Source organism: Pristis pectinata, chromosome 6 (genome assembly GCF_009764475.1).
Source record: "Pristis pectinata isolate sPriPec2 chromosome 6, sPriPec2.1.pri, whole genome shotgun sequence".
In the NCBI taxonomy this organism is placed as follows: Eukaryota; Metazoa; Chordata; class Chondrichthyes; order Rhinopristiformes; family Pristidae; genus Pristis; species Pristis pectinata.
This window is the reverse complement of record NC_067410.1, coordinates 102,768,671-102,785,504: the sequence shown is the minus strand read 5'-3', so window position 1 is coordinate 102,785,504 and position 16,834 is coordinate 102,768,671. Positions and strand designations below refer to the sequence as shown.

General features: G+C 43.7%; 1 protein-coding gene across 1 annotated transcript in view; it reads left to right on the top strand.

The window, feature by feature from the left end:
- The window catches only part of LOC127571262 (carboxypeptidase B-like), a 42,765-nt gene that overhangs the window by 16,649 nt on the left and 9,282 nt on the right, over positions 1-16,834 (top strand). The window contains exons 2-9 of the mRNA XM_052017497.1: positions 7,623-7,709; positions 11,355-11,403; positions 11,486-11,561; positions 11,643-11,767; positions 11,864-11,963; positions 13,409-13,510; positions 15,538-15,642; positions 15,749-15,859. Coding sequence (XP_051873457.1) covers positions 7,682-7,709; positions 11,355-11,403; positions 11,486-11,561; positions 11,643-11,767; positions 11,864-11,963; positions 13,409-13,510; positions 15,538-15,642; positions 15,749-15,859 — 696 coding nt within the window. The 5' untranslated portion in view covers positions 7,623-7,681. The remainder of the gene's footprint in view (positions 1-7,622; positions 7,710-11,354; positions 11,404-11,485; positions 11,562-11,642; positions 11,768-11,863; positions 11,964-13,408; positions 13,511-15,537; positions 15,643-15,748; positions 15,860-16,834) is intronic.

Sequence of the window (16,834 nt, the reverse complement as noted above, 5' to 3'; positions counted from 1 at the left end):
AATCTTCTCAAATAATTTCCCTACCACTGGTCGTGGTACCACTGACCTAAAATTTAGGTAAGATAAGATATCTTTATTAGTCACATGTACATCAAGACACATAGTGAAATGCATCTTTTGTGTAGAGTGTTCTGGGGGCAGCCTGCAAGTGTCGCCATGCTTCTGGCACCAACATAGCGTGCCCACAACTTCCTAACCCGTACGTCCTTGGAATGTGGGAGGAAGCCGGAGCACCCAGAGGAAACCCACACAGTCACGGGGAGAACGTATAACCTCCTTACAGGCAGTGGCCAGAATTGAACCCGGGTCGCTGGTGCTGTAATAGCATTACACTAACCGCTACTCTCTACTGCCATTCTTAAACAGAGGAAAAACACTGGCTATTCTCCAGTCCTCTGAGACCTCACTTGTGGCTAAAGAGGTTATAAAGATCTCTGTCAAGGCCCTTGCAATCTCCTCTCTTAATAACCTGGGATAGATGCCATCAGGGCCTGTGGACTTATCCATTTTAATGCTCTTCAAGAGAACCAACACTTTCACCTCCTTGATATGTCTTAGCGTTTCAAGTGCCTATCTAAATACTTAAATGTTTTTGGAGTATCTGCCTTGCCTACGCACTCTGGCAGTGCCTTCCAGATTTTAATCACCCTCTGGGTGCAAAAAGAATTGCTGCATCAAATTCCCTCTAAAATGTCCCACACCTTACCCTAACCTATACCCTCTTGACAGCTCTGCTCAGGGGAAAAGTTTCTCACTGTTTAATCTAGTAAAGCCCCCAATAATTTTGTGTGCCTTAATCAGCTACCCCCTCAGCCACCTTCACTCAAAAAAAATAAACCCAAACCATCCAGTGAGTGTCGCCTTATACCTGAAGCTACATGAAATCTCCAGGACAGCAGAACAATGGGAACCATGGATCCAAAACCTGATCCTCCGAAGTTTGTTAAGCCCACCACGTGTCATGTCTCAAATTACTTAGTTCCCAGGATATCATTTTTGAAAAGAAAAAGTTGTAACTTGCATTTGGATTAATAGAACATAGAACATAGAATAGTACAGCACAATAAGGCCCTTCAGCCCACAATGTTGTGCCGACCTTTAAACCTTGCCTAAGACTATCTCACCCTTTCCTCCCACATATCCCTCTATTTTAAATTCCTCCATACGCATATCCAGTAATGTCTTGAATGTACCAATGTACCTGCCTCCACCACTGCCCCAGGCAGCACATTACATGCCCCAACCACTCTCTGGGTAAAAAACCTTCCTCTGATATCTCCCTTGAACTTCCCACCCATTACCTTAAAGCCATGCCCTCTTGTATTGAGCATCAACACTTATTGCTTCTACTGACTCCTGGGGAAGTCTGAACGTAGATTAACCATTGAAATATTGTTTCTGTCAGGATGGGAAGCCTATGTCATGTGTAATACTCCAGAGACAGATGCTATCCCCCTGCCCAGGAGCATCTGAAAAATACACCACTGTTGCAGTAGAAGACCCAGTGAAGTGAAACGCTGCCCTGGTGTGTTGTGGCTTGCCAATAAACCTGCTTCAACTAGGGCTTTCATCGGGGAATAAGAGGGTCCTAAGTACTAGTGAAGGGAATTGTCTTTTTACTGATATTTACAGGATTAAAAGCCAGAATTAAAATGTTGACATGACCCTGGGTGGAGCTGCAATTTAGCTGTTTAGTTTAAAAGCCAGTGTTAAAACGTTCACATGACCCCAGGTGGAGCTGAAATTTAGCTGTTTAGGATTAAAAGCCAGTTTTAAATGTTCACATGACCCTAGGTGAAGCTGAAATTTAGCTGTTTAGGATTAAAAGCCAGTGTTAAACCAATTACATTACCCCGAGTGGAGCTGCAGTTTAACTCTTGTGCGTCAGCTGTAAGTTTGTGTATCTCAGAATCAGAATCAGAATCAGGTTTATTATCACTGACATATGACGTGAAATCTGTTGTTTTGCATCAGCAGTACAGTGCAAGACATAAAGACATAAAAATTACTATAAATTACAAAAATAAAGAAATGGTGCAAAAGAAGAATAACGAGATGGTGTTCATGGGTTCATGGACCGTTCAGAGATCTGTTGGCGGAGGGGAAGAAGCTGTTCCAGAATCATTGAGTGTGGGTCTTCAGGCTCCTGTACTTCCTCCCCAATGGTAGTAACGTGAAGAGGGCATGTCCCGGATGGTGAGGGTCCTTAATGATGGATGCAGCCTTCTTGAGGCACCACCTCTTGAAGATGTCCTTGATGGTGAGGAGGGTTGTGTCCGTGATGGAGTTGGCTGAGTCTATAACCCTCTGGAGCCTCTTGCAATCCTGTACATTGGGAGTGCATTGGGTCTTGAGCTGAGTTTTTGAAGGGGGAGAAAGTGATGGAGATGTTTTGGGAGGTCGTTTCAAATAGTAAACTGGGCAGCAAGGTGTTCTATACTCCAATGGGAAGCTGAGTGGAAAGCGTAAGACATAGGAGCAGAATTAGGCCATTCAGCCCATCAAATCTGCTCTGCCATTCAATCATGGCTAACTTATTGGATCAGTGTGTTGGGCCTAGGACAGATCCTTGACACCCAGGAACTTAAAGCTGCTCACCCTTTCCACCACTGAACCCTGAATGAAGACTGGTGTGTGTCCTCCTGACTTCCCCTTCCTGAAGTCCACAATCAATTTCTTGGTCTTGCTGATGTTGAGTGCAAGGTTGTTGTTGTGGCCCAACGTAACCAGCCGATCTGTCTCACTCCTGTACCCCTCCTCATCGCCATCTGAGATTCTGCCAACAACGGTGGTGTCATCGGTGAATTTATAGATGGCGTTTGAGTTGTGTCTAGCCACACAGTCATGAGTCATCTGCCAAACTTGAAGAAGGTAAACCTCATATTCCTGCAAAACAGATCCTGAGCACATATAATCCCAGTCATTATACAGATTACAAACTTTTTAAAATATGGTCATTGTTTGAATATATATATAAGAGATCCGAGGCACAGTTGCCTGGATATCCAATTGCATGATGCTGTTTTTTTACAGCATCATACAATTGAAAATCATCTTTTTATGAGGACCAATATGATATTGTCATCCTGAACTATGTTGTGTTCCCCTGCAAATTCGAACAGTAAGATATCTAAGATATCAAAGGATATGGGGATGGTGAAGGAAGGAGACCCAGATTTGAAAGGTCAGCCATGATCTTATTGAATAGGACAGCAGGCAGGAGAGGACGAATGGCCTTCTTCTGTTTCTATTTCCTATGTTCTTATCTGGGCATGAGTTATCCTTACATACAGGGGGATGCCTTTCCCTGTCCATTGTTCCTTTTGCAGCATTGTAGGGAAATCTGTCCTGGGATTAGCCATCATTGTGCTCTCCTGAGCAATGTGACCTTCCAAGTTGTGGGGGATGGGCTGGGAAGCCAACTATTTTCCTTCGACCTTTGGACCAATCCCCAGCAGCCCCCAATCTCCAGCCTTCCTCCCTCCAACACCAACCCTGTGATTGCTCGATTCCCAGTCTCAGTCACTCACCAACCCACCATCCACCCTCAACCAGTGATTCTGACAATCCTGAGCCCGATTCCAATCAAGATCCTTCCACCCTTCCCCCAAACAATATTCCAAATACTGCTCTTAAATCCTTCCCAATTCCTGACATTTTCTTCAAAATCCTGGTTGCTATGTCCCCGACTTTCTCCTTGCAAGTAACAACATGAAACCCCGATCGAGCCCCTAGACCCAACCCCCCACAATCCCAGCCTCAGAAAGGCATACAGGATGGGATATTTTCAGTTTCGAAACCGTGTGATGTCTCAGCACTTTCTCCTGGAGTCTTGGATGTAAGTGAAGCTTCCAGCAAGGAGTCAACAACCAAAACGGTACATCAGTCTTGGGAAAGAGGCCCCAGAGCAAGTCGATATTAATGACAGTAGAGGCTCACACACCAGCACTAACATCACTGCAGCTGGTAGTATGACTAAAGGATCTGATCTTGTTCCAGTTCATACAGCTGTACAGTGCTGTCATTGGGTCAAGGTACGTGAGTTGCCCAAGCATGCCATCCCATGAACCTAAAGCTACTAACAAAGTGAGAGCCATGATTGGGGTAAGCCTCCTGCTCCCTGGGGGTCACCCCACTCGAGATCTGAGGGAGGTGCATTTAAAATGCAGCTTGGTGGCAGGTTTCTGGCCTTGGTTTTCTTGAACTGCTGGGTCTGGGCCTTCTTAATTCATTAGAAGTACTTAAAGTGGAATCATAGAATTCTAGACTAATACAGCACGGAAACAGGCCCTTCAGCCCAACTGGTCCATGCCAACCAAATGCCCATCCAAACTGATCCCATTTGCCCGCCTTTGACCCATATCCTTTTAATCCTTTCCTGTCCATGTACCTGTCCAACTGTCTCTCAGAAGTTGTCATTATACCTGCCTCAACCATTTCATTGAGATAGATACATTTTTGAAAGATTGGGGAATTGAGTACTATGGGGATCTGGTACAGAAGAGGAGATGAGGCCTGGGGTAGATCAGCCAAGCTCATATTGAATGGTGGGGCAGGCTTGAGGGGCTGAGTGGCCTGCTCCTATTTTCTGGTGTTCTTGTGCTACCAGTCATCTGTAAGAGAAAGCCTTATCCGAAGTTCAGATCGTTATTGGGATTAGAATTGGTTTATTATTGTCACTTGTACTGAGGTACAGTGAAAAACTTGTCTTGCATACCGATTGTACAGATCGATTCATTACAAAGTGCAGTTACATTAGGTTAGTACAGAGTGAATTGAGGTATTACAAGTAAAAACAATAACAGTGCAAAGTGTCACAGCTACAGAGGAAGTGCAGTGCAATAAGGTGCAAGGTCACAACAAGGTAGATCGTGAGGTCAGAGTCCATCTCATCGTATCAGGGAACCATTCAATAGTCTTATCACAGTGGGATAGAAGCTGTCCTTGTCTGGACGTACGTGCCCTCAGGCTCCTGTATCTTCTACCTGATGGAAGAGGAGAGAAGAGAGAATGACCCGGGTGGGTGGGGTCTTTGATTATGCTGTCTGCTTCACCAAGGTAAAGACAAAGTCCAAGGAGGGGAGGCTGGTTTCCGTGATGCGCTGAGCTGTGTCGACAACTATCTGCAGTTTCTTGTGGTCCTGGGCAGAGCAGTTGCCGTACTAAGCCGTGATGCATCCAGATAGGATGCTTTCTATGGTGCATCAATAAAAGTTGGTGAGTGTCAAAGGGGACATACTGAATTTCTTTAGCCTCCTGAGGAAGTAGAGGTGCTGGTGAGCTTTCTTGGCCGTGGCATCTACATGATTTGACTAGGACAGTATATACTTCCCTCCTATATATTGGCCTTCCCCTTTTCCTATCTTCAGTCCTGAAGAAGGGTCCTGACTCGAAAAGTTGACCGCCTGCTTTTCTCCACGGATGCTGCCTGGCTTGCTGAGTTCCTCCAGCATCATCGTGTTTTTCAGTGGAAAAAATACTTTTAATTTCCTATCCATCCCTCTTCCCATCTCCTGTACAACTTAAAACTAGCATTTCCCCTCATTCCCAATTCTCATGAAGAGAATCCAACCTTAAATGCTATTTCTCTTTCTAAAGATGCTTCTTGACCTGTTGAGTGTTTCCAGCATTTTCTGATTTTGAATAAGGGATTCAACATGTTTACAATGAGTCTGACACTAATGCTACCCATGCCCTTCGGCACTGACCTTACCAAAGTAAGTAGAGTGGCCTCTTGGGCAGACTACAGGGGTTCTCTCAAGAAAGAAGAATTGACTTGGATTTATCCAGCACCTTTCAACACCTCAGATCACTCTATCACGAACAGATTACTATAGAAGTAAAGTTACTGTTGTCACATTGGAAAACTGACAACAACTTGCATATAACAAGTTCCCAGAAACAGCAATGTGGCGATGATTAACACACCCAATAGTTCAGGAGCAACTGTTTCAAGAGGAACTGCCCATTCCTCTTTGAAGTAAAACCAAAGTGACTTTTATGTCACTGAGAGTAGACAAGCCTTGACCTGCCAGGGTGCTGCACTCCCTCAGATCTCTCCTGCAAGACCTGGGCCCACAAGCCTGTGACAAGGACAACACACAGGATGTGAGGGAGATCAAATAACCATGCCAGTGGGACAAGCCGCTCTGTTATATCTTTCCGAGTGCATGTGATTTGGGGGGGGGGGGGGGGGGCACGAGAAACACAAAGGATGAACGAAAGGGAAGGGCTGGGGAGAAAAAAACACAAAATTCTGAGGTGGATGAAAAATGATATCCCGAATTTTAATCAGGAACATGATCTGTCATATTTATAATGGAGATAGAATTTTGGCAGTCATTCATTTTTGAACCAGATTCAGAATAGAGTGAGAAACTGTTACCCTTGGCAGAGCAACAATAAGCGGATTATTGAGGTGTTAAGGGCGAGGCCTGGTTCATAGATTCCATAATAAAGTGCAGTGTTGAAGGAGCATTTGAATGTGGGAGATAATGCCTGAGTCATTATTATGTTCTTACAGCAAGGTGATTCACCTATCTATAAGAATTACAAGACAACACCCCTTCCTGTGGATCCTGCTAAAGCAAGCTTCAAGCAAAGCAAACACAGCCCACTGAATAGTGAGACACCAGACACAAGGTCTCTGAATCCAGTACCCACACATAACAATTGCATTTCCATCCTTTGCAAACAGCAAGCTGAGGACTGTTCCTCAGGAGAGCTCTCCATATGATTACGATAAGAGATCTTTATTAGTCACATGTACATCGAAACACACAGTGAAATACATCTTTTGCGTAGAGTGTTCTGGGGGCAGCCCACAAGTGTCGCCACGCTTCCAGCGCCAACATAATATGTCCACATCTTCCTAAGCTGTATGTTTTTGGAATGTGGGAGGTAACTGGAGCACCCGGAGGAAACCCACGCAAACACGGGGAGAACGTACAAACTCCTTACAGACAGTGGCCAGAATTGAACCCGGGTCGCTGACGCTGTAGTAGCGTTACACTAACCTGCCTATTAATAAATTAATTGATAAATATGAGTTGCATTACAACCCTGGAGGTGTGACCTTTGTTTTTTGTATTGCTGCTGCTGACTCTGTTACTGGCTGGTGTCCTTGGGGCAGGAGACCCTATCACTAAGTGCAGAGTCAGCAGTGAACCTTGAGGCCCCCTCAGCCTAGCCCAGTCTGACTCTGGAGAAGCTGCGTCAACGAGCAAACTAAAACACCAACTCTGCGGGAAAACAGATGGACCTCAGGTAACAGAATGAAGATAATAGACAATCCTTAAAATAAACTTCTTTTAGGTGTCTATGATACCAGATAATATGTTGTGAAGAAAATTTGCACGCATGTGTAGTATTGATAGGAATGCAGGTTAATCACAATTGGCAGATGCCACCATGACGCCACTCTGCATAGAACCCTGGTTCACTGAACTGAGGGCCGGATGCACTTCACACCTGGCCCCTCAGCTGCTGGCCTGTCTGGTGTGGCTGTGCTCATTTGAATAAGGTCACTGACCTGAATGGAAAAGGTAAGCAAAGGTAAGTAGCTTTCTGTGTTTCTGTCTATGTTTTAATTAATATTATTGTTCTTAATTCATTTTTATCAGGCAAATGTAAAAAGGTGGTCAGATGCCTGTGGATCCACCACCTGAGGCCTAGTGGCTGCATGCTGGCCATGGTATTGAGGCCTGCAGGTGAGTGGAAGGGGGGAAGTGGGCGGGTTTAAGACATGGGCCAAGTTAAGCACCATCTGACCCAATTAACACACACACACACACACACACACACACACACACACACACACACACACACACACACACATTCTGACTGGTTGCATCATGGCCTAGTATGGTAACTCCAATGCACAGGAACACAAGAGGCTACAGAGAGTGGTGGACTCAGCCAGTTCCATCAGGGGTACAGCTCTCCCCACCATCCAGGGCATCTACAAGAGCTGATGGCTCAGGAAGGCGACATCTATCATTAAGGACCCCCACCATCCGGCCCATGCCCTCTTCTCGATGCTGCCATCAGGCAGGAGGTACAGGAGCCTGAAGACCCACACCTCAAGGTTCAACAACAGCTTCTTCCCCTCTGCCGTCAGGTTCTTTAACCGACCTTATTCTACCTCAGATTACATTTCCCTCAACTTGCACTAATGTCATTATGTTTATTTTTATTTTGTTGTGTAAGTTACGTCTGATTTATGTTTGTCATGTTTGCAATGTACTGTGCTGCTGCTGCAAAAAGCTTATTTTCATGGCATTTCTACCCTGGATATGTATGCCTATGACAATAAACTTGAACTTGAACACACACACACACACACACACACACACACACACACACACACACACACACACACACACACACACACACACACACACAAACCACACACACAGTTAATCATGCAACAGTTTGGCTCTACCTTACTGTCCGTGACCCTAACCCTATCCATTATGCTTTGGGCTGGTCGTAGGTGTCTTTGCTGGGCTCCTGGTGTCCAGGGTTCTCTGCTCTTCATGAGATTTGGCCTCCTACCTCAGGTGGTGCTCGTGCCTTGTTCGGAGACCTCAGATAGGCCTTCGCTGGCTGTGGTCCTCGCTGCCAAGGTTCTTCATTGCTGACCACGAGGGCAGTGTTTTCTGATTGGGGTGTGGGGTACTTATACCCCTGTTGTGACCTTCCAAAAACTTCTCTTGGCTTGACCAATTGGATGGCGAGATGGGAGTGCCACTGCTGGTCTGAAGGATGATGAGTTTGGGGGAAGCCTTGAATGCAGACCTCCAAATGAGGTAGGGGCGGGAAACCTGGGCTGCATTCAGTCTGCCTCTCTATTGTTTCTCTTACCCTGGACCGATACTTACGTTAAATATCCAATGGACCTGCGCTGTGGTCACTGGCACCTATTCTTGCCATAGATATTCTTACCCGTGAGCTGAGACTAAATGTCTGGCCCAGCTAGAGTTGGGGATTGTCACAATGTCACACAAAGAGCGAGATCGCGAAGAACCCAAATGCGGAACACCGGTACGAGACTGGAGTCGGGATGCTTCCTCGGGACTGAACGCAGAACAGCAAACAGAAGGAATCTTGCCTCGGGGCTCTGTGACGGAGTCCCAACATGGAAACAGAGTTTTCTAGGAGAAACAGCGAAACCGGGACTGCTCTAGAGTTGACGGTTCCGTAAATTTTTTGGATTGAATAAATTTATCTTATCAAGTCCTATTCTATCCAATTTTTTCTTTCAATCATCTAGAATTGATCTAGCTTTTCTTTTATGGAAAATAAAGGGAATAACATGTTTTTATGATCTATTCGTTGATAACTGTTTCTTGTCTTTTGAACAGCTGTCAAAAATACAATTTGCCTAGATCATTTTTTTTTAGATATTTACAGATTAGAAACTTTTTAAATGTTACTCTACCTACTTTTCTGATACCACATCCAATTGAAATTACAGAAAAAATTTTAGGTTTTAACCTTTATCAGAAGGGCTTGATTGCAAACATTTATGATCTGATTATGAAAATATGTTTAGGGATGTCGGATAAAATTAAGAATGAATGGGAAAGAGAACTTCAGATACTACTGCGTATAGAGACATGGAAGAAAATTCGCCAATTAGTTAATACCTCTTCAATGTGTGCTAGACACTCTTTGATGCAGTTTAAGGTGGTTCATAGGACCCATATGTCTAAGGATAAGCTAGCTCATTCTTATAACCATATAAATCCTATCTGTGATAGATGTAATTCTGAGGTGGCTTCCCTAACACATATGTTTTGGTCCTGCCCTCTTTTGGAAAAATATTGGAAAGACATTTTTGATATTATTTCAGTGGTATTGAGTAACAACCACATCATATTACTGCAATTTTTGGGTTACCAATGATGGATTCTGGCCATTTATCTGCCTCAACTTGTCGTATGATTGCATTTGTTGCATTAATGGCCAGGAGATCCATTCTATTTAGATGGAAAGATCCTAAACCTCCTACTACATTCCAATGGTTTTCCCATACTATAACATGTTTAAACCTAGAACAAATTAGGAGTGGTACTGTTGATCCTTCGGTTAAATTTGAAGAAACTTGGAGCCCATTTATCCAGCATTTTCACATGATGTAAGTTGACCTTTTCCGAATCCCTTTCAATAACTTTCTTTTCAAATATAGAGGAGCAGAGTTAATGACATAATAATGTTTTTATTTGACAAAATACGACAGCCCAGCTTTGTTTAGTTCTTGGTTAGTTTTTGTTTATTATTACTATTCATTTAGTTTTGTTTTTTTTTAGTTTGGGTTTTTTTTTTCCATATAATCAAATTTCTTTTTAAATCTTCTTCATGTTCAATTATCAAGAGATTGGGAGGTTCAGGTTACATATTTTACTCTGTGTTTGTATACATTAACTGGTATTATTGTAATCCCAATCTCTTTGTATCATGTGTAGAATTATTATGTTTATTAATTTAAAATCTAATAAAAAGATGGAAAAAGATAGAGTTGTCCTCTCTAAGCAGCCAGGAGACAAAGTATACCCAGAGATGGACCAATAATCTGGCAACCAGTGTTTGTGGAACCAGGGTTCTTATACTAGTCTCCTGATGGAACTCAGGTGTGTGTCATTAGGCAAATAGTAGTACATGGAAACCATGTGCTACACAACAAGGCACCATCACGGGGATAAGGGGCAGAATCAAGAACCAGCACTTGGGACCGTGACAGGGATTTGGACCTTACACTAATCATAGGTCAGCTTGCCTAATTTTCCCATGGTTCCCAGCTCCCTGTTTGGACGAGCTGCTTCTGGGGTCAACACCGGAGGTCAGGATTGAACCTGGATTACAGGAGCCACGAGGCAGCCACTCTACCAGCTGCGCCATTGTGCTGAGCATTCTTTGCCCAGAGTGTCTCCAGCATGGAAGCAGGTACCACAGTTTGAGTACAGTCAGTATCACCCTGGTAAAGTTGGTGGGTTTAAAAGATTTCAGCGCAGTGATATCTGGGGTTGGAGTGCAGTGATTTAAAAGAGAAAGGTGATAGCCCAGTTTACACAGACATCTCTAATCCCTTCTCAGTTTTAGGAGTGGCTGCAGGCAATCAGCAGATAGCTTCCAAGTTGATAAGTGAGCCCACCTATATAATTAACTACTGGACTATTGTCAGGCATCTGCGTCATGCAAATTCCAGGATTAAACCAGAAAAGTGTGTTTTACGCACAAGTCACCTGTTGGTAGTTTGGGCTGGGATGCTGTACAAGGTATATATAACTGTCCCATCTATTTGGGTGTCATTAGTAATCTGAGGTAAATGATGGAAGGACTTCTGTTTCTAGGGCTTGTTGCCGTGATTTCGGAAGCATTTCCCGTTGGACTGCACTCCGGGTAAGGAACATCCCTGCATGTGCTGCAGATCTGGGGAATTCTACCGGACAAACTAAATCTGACTTTATTTTTATTTTGAAAGGGATAAAGTTTTGCGTCTGAGACCTGAAAACGAACAGCACCTTCAATACTTAAAGAACGTGTCTCAAACTGAGCAGGTATTATTTCTTGCTGCCAGCTGAAGCTTAAGTGAATGCAGGTAAACTAAAGAATTAATCGAGTCTTTTATGTGCATGTAGGTTGATTTCTGGATACCAACTTGGGTAGAGCTGGTGACTATAAACTCGAGTGTGGACGTCCGGGTTCCTGGAGAGTGGGTTTCAGAAGTTCTAAGTCAGCTGGAGAAGACTGCATTAAAATATGAGTCAGTTTCAGGTTCCTTCTAAACATTTATCAAGTCTTATCATTGTTTAATCCCTTCCATTCTGTTGGAAACAAAACAATGCTTTGTGTTCTGCAGGGTATTAAATGAAAAACTGCAAATCTTGATTGCGGATCAGCTTGATCAGAAGTCATCAGAAGAGACCTACAGTTATGAAAATTATCATAATTGGGAACAGGTAAAATGAACGTTTTGGCAGTATTGTTTCACATGGTGCACAATCTGGTGTAGGACTGCTGGTAGCCATAAAAGCATAGCAGTAATAGTAGACTATTCAGCCTCTCAAACGGTCCTGCTATTTGATTCAATCTGCACGGGATCTCCATTCACTACCTCTGGTCAGAAACCTGCTGAACTCTCCAACAATAGAAAAGATCTGGAAGGGAAATGGACATTAGCAGGAACTGCTGGGGTTTATTAACACTTCCTGATATTATTAGTGCCTGTTAACAATCATGTTTTTTTCCCCCCTGAAATCTATCTAATTCTGTCAATCTGAGCTGAATCTAATGTTAACCATGCTTTATATAAGCCACTGCACATCCCTTTAAGTGACATGCATGCAATCTAACTGATCAGTTTAATAGCGCAGACTGGTATTTATATACTGCCTTTAGCAAGGCATTCCATGCACTAAATCAAAAACTGCAAGAATGTGGCAAAGAATTAATATGCAACAGCTTCATATAACACCTCTCTGGGAAGTATGCAGGTCATCTGTTCATTGTCTGATGGATAAACACTGATCAGGACACTGGGAAAATTCTCTGATTCTCTAAGAATATTTCTTTTGGATCTTTTGCATTTATTTACTTTACGAAAACAAAGCACCTCCAACAGTGCAGCCATCTCTTGGCCCTGCACTGGAGTGTCAGCCTGAATTATATGCTTAAGTATCTGGTGTGATTTTGGAACCCACATCTTTTTGCCACCTCTGGAGATACAGCTTGTAAAGATCATGGTGCATTACAGGAAGGTAAAATATCAAGAGTTTGAGTCACATAGCTCTCCTTTTCAGCACTGTGCTATCCAAAATCAAAGTAACCTGGTGTTCATTAAGTCATGGGTTTCCTGGCAGATCTTGGCTTTCAGGTGCCTGGAGAGCTTTTTCTACTCTCTTGAGGTCTGGTGAAGTTTCTAAGACAAGGACACTTTGCGTTTGAGGTTAGCTAGCTCCTGGATCTTCTTGCCATGCTCAGTAAAGTGGTCTTGGTGTTTTCTACTAGAGAAGCCAAGAATTTCATCACAGGTGCTAGTTATGGTGGACCTCAGGGCAGTCCAGACACTGTTCTTGTTGATCGGGGGTAAAGAGGCACTGGCTGAGAATATCTCTCTTTTCAGGGTCCTTGAGACTTTCAATGCTGATTTTCTTCCACAATGTATCGGTGGCTGTTGTTGCTTTGGGACCAGGGATTTGGGACAGATACCAGAGGAGATGATGAGGTGGTCAGTCCATCAGTCATCAGTACCTGTTGTTCTGTAGGCAATGCAAACATCCTTCTGGAATCATCAACCTGCACCTTCAATGACTTGCTCAATACCAAAATCTTCTTTATCAGGCTGACACATCCAAACTAATAAAGGTATATCCAGAATCAGTAAAGTTTTGATAATCAATTGTAGATTGAAGCCTGGACTTCCAAAATAGCGGAAGAAAACCCACGCCTAATTTCTCGGTTTGAAATTGGAAAGAGCTATGAGGGAAGAAGCATCTATCTCCTCCGGGTAAGATCATGTTTAAGTCAAGACAAGTTTATTGTCATGTGCAGAAGTACGGTGAGGTAGGGGTACAATGAAAAACTTGCTTGTAGCAGTGTCACAGACACGTAGGTGCAGACAACACACAGACCATAAATTATGCGTAAATTATACAAGACAGTGCAAAGAGATAGAGTAAGAAAGACTGCAAAATCAAGACCTTAGTGCAAAGTGCAAAAGCACAAACAGAGACAATGTAAGAGGTGGTCCAGAGTGTTCCATTGCTGAGGTAGGGTTAGGGTTGTGCAGGTCGGTTTAAGAACCTGATGGTTGTAGGAAAGTAGCTGTTCCTGAACCTGGTGGTGTGAGACTTCAGACTTCTGTTCCTCCTGCCTGATGGTAGCAGTGAGAAGAGGGCATGACCAGGATGGTGGGGATCTTTGATGGATGCTGCCTTTATCATCCAATATTCCTCTTGTGTTGTGGAGGTTCCTGGTCTCTCGGTCCCACCCTGTCAATTTGCAACCGAACACCAACGGCTGCATTTTAGCTCTCAGATATGGGGAGTCAATGCTGAGCTGATCTAGAGGCCATTAGAAAACAGTTTTAACGATGACGGATGAGGGGTAGGTTGCCAGTCATTGGATGAATGAGGGTTGTTGATTTATTGGCGTTGGTAAGGTCATAAACATTCTGTTCTTGGGCCAGGTTAGAAGGGGTTTCCCAGCTCTGGGGAAACTCAACCAACGGAAAGCCTGAATCTACAAGAGAGGGTCCCCTTGGATAGTGGGGAGCAGGGGCAACTGAGGAGTGGTTCACCAGTAACCATGTTGGGCCTAGATGAAACTCTCCAATCTCCCCACCTACCTTCTGCCCTTTCCCACCACCAATGGAACCTTCAATCACATTTGTCAGAACACTCCTCCCCACATCTGTGCCCTAGAAACCTCCTCTAGATTCATGGTCACTCTCCCAATGTGCCCTTCTGTCCTCATGGACTTCAGAGGTATTCCAGATGATCAACCTTCTCTCCTGTGGGCTGGCATTCCAGTTGGATTCTGCAGAACATTTAGAAACCATTCCTTCCGCGATTCCCGACCTAGCATCCAAACCCCACCCCTACCCCAAACAGAACTTGCCCCTGGCTCAAGTGCAGACCTGCATTTTCCGAAAAAAAAATCCCTGAAATGTCAGATGAACTCAGCCAGAAAGCAGCTGAGGGATGGACAGCCGCTCCAGGAGATGTGCGGGGTAAGTTCTTTTACACAGAGTGGTGGGTGGTGATGGAGGTAAATACGACAGAGGCATTTAAAAGGCTGTTAGATAGGCACATGAATGTGCAGAGAATGGAGGGATATGGACATTGTGTAGGCAGAAGGGATTAGTTTAGTTAGGCATTTAATTACTAGATTAATTAATTCAGCATAACATTGTGGGCTGAAAGACCTGTTCCTGTGCTGTCCTATATTTTATGTTCTCCCACCCAACTCAGACATTCTCGCTTCTCCCCCGTCCCATCAGGCAGAAGATATAAAAGCCTGAAAGCACGTACCACCAGGCTCAAGGACAGCTTCTATCCCGTTGTTATAAGACTACTGAACGGTTTCCTAGTACAATAAAATGGACTCTTGACCTCACAGTCTACCTCATTATGACCTTGTACCTTATTGTTTCTCTGTAGCTGTGACACTTTATTCTGCATTCTGTTATTGCTTTACCTTGTACTACCTCAATACACTTCGTATTGACTTGATCTCTTGGAACGGTATGCAGGACAAGTTTTTCACTGTACCTCGGTACATGTGACAATAATAAACCAATTCCACTTCCAGTTCTCTGTTCCTTCACTCTTCCCCCAGGTCCGTGAAAGGGTCCCTGACCCAAAACATTAAATAGTTTCTCTTTTCGCGGGTCCTGCTTGACTGACTGAGTTCTTCCAGCTTACAGATTCAGGCATCTGCAGTTTTATTTGTTCTGCATTTTCCAAAAGCTTGATTAGATTCACGGTTACATTTGCTGGCACTTGGATGCTAACTTCCAATCCCTTCTTAAAGGTCGGCAAGAGGACAGGTGTGCTGAAGCCCTCCATCTTCCTGGAATGTGGAATCCATGCCCGGGAGTGGATTTCTCCCGCCTTTTGCCAGTGGTTTGTGAAGGAGGTCAGTGGAGAAACCTCAACTGTGGAGTTTATTTACAGAAACTTCCTTACAGACATTGAGAATCACACCCAGGTACAATTCAACCTGAACCATTTATATTTCGTAGGCTGTTGCATCTGACAAAACTGGATCCCTCTTGAACAGACTTATCAATGAATTGGATTTCCTGGTTGTCCCAGTTGTTAATGTGGATGGTTACGCTTATACCTGGACTAATGTAAGCATCATTGTGTAAAATAGTTTGTGCGTGTGATTGTAGTTGACTGAGCATTTACCAGGTTCTCTTCCAATCTCCACAACCTATCTATTCATCTGTCTGGTCATAGCCCAAGAATCCACTGCAGTGTTATTTTCTTTCCATACCTGCAGTGTTGTAGTTCAGCAATTCTCCACACCACCCATGTCATTGGATAAAACTCAAGTTCTTTCATTCACTAGTTTATTCAACACTGTGCAAGGAAGCTACTCAAATGCAGAGTTCTAGGCTGGCTTGTATCACAATTCATACAGTAATTATTATACTCCAAGAAGAATTACTTATGACCTTTATCTTCCAGTACCAAGTCAAAGTTGAGTTTATTGTCGTGTGCACAAGTACATGTGTGCACAGGTGCAATGAAAAACTTACTTGCAGCAGCATCACAGGCACATTTCATCATATAAGCAGCATTCACAAGAAAAACATAAATTAACCATTAATTATACACCATTTTTACAAGAAAAAAAACACAGGAGGAAAAAAAAAGTCCATTTTAGTGCAAAGTGATCAGAGTGGTCATAGTGTTGCTGAACTGTGGTGGTGATTATGGTTTTGCTGGTGGTTCAGGAACTGAATGGTTGAAGAGAAGTAGCTGTTCTTGAACCTGGTGATGTGGGACTTCAGGCTTCTGCACCTCTTTCCCGATGGTATCTGCGAGAAGGTGGCATGGCTCAGATGGTGGGGGTCTTTGATGATGGATGTTGCCTTCATGAGGCAGCGCCTCCTGTAGATACTACCGATTGTGGGGATGGATGAGCTCGTGATGTATTGGGCAGAGTCCACTAATCTCTGCAGCTTTTTATATTCCTGTGCATTCAAATTTCTGTATCAGACCATATTGCAACCAATCAGGATACTTTCAACTGTACATCTGTAGAAGTTCACACATCCAAAGTGAGTGTTTTTTTTAAACCCAACACTATTTTACTAATC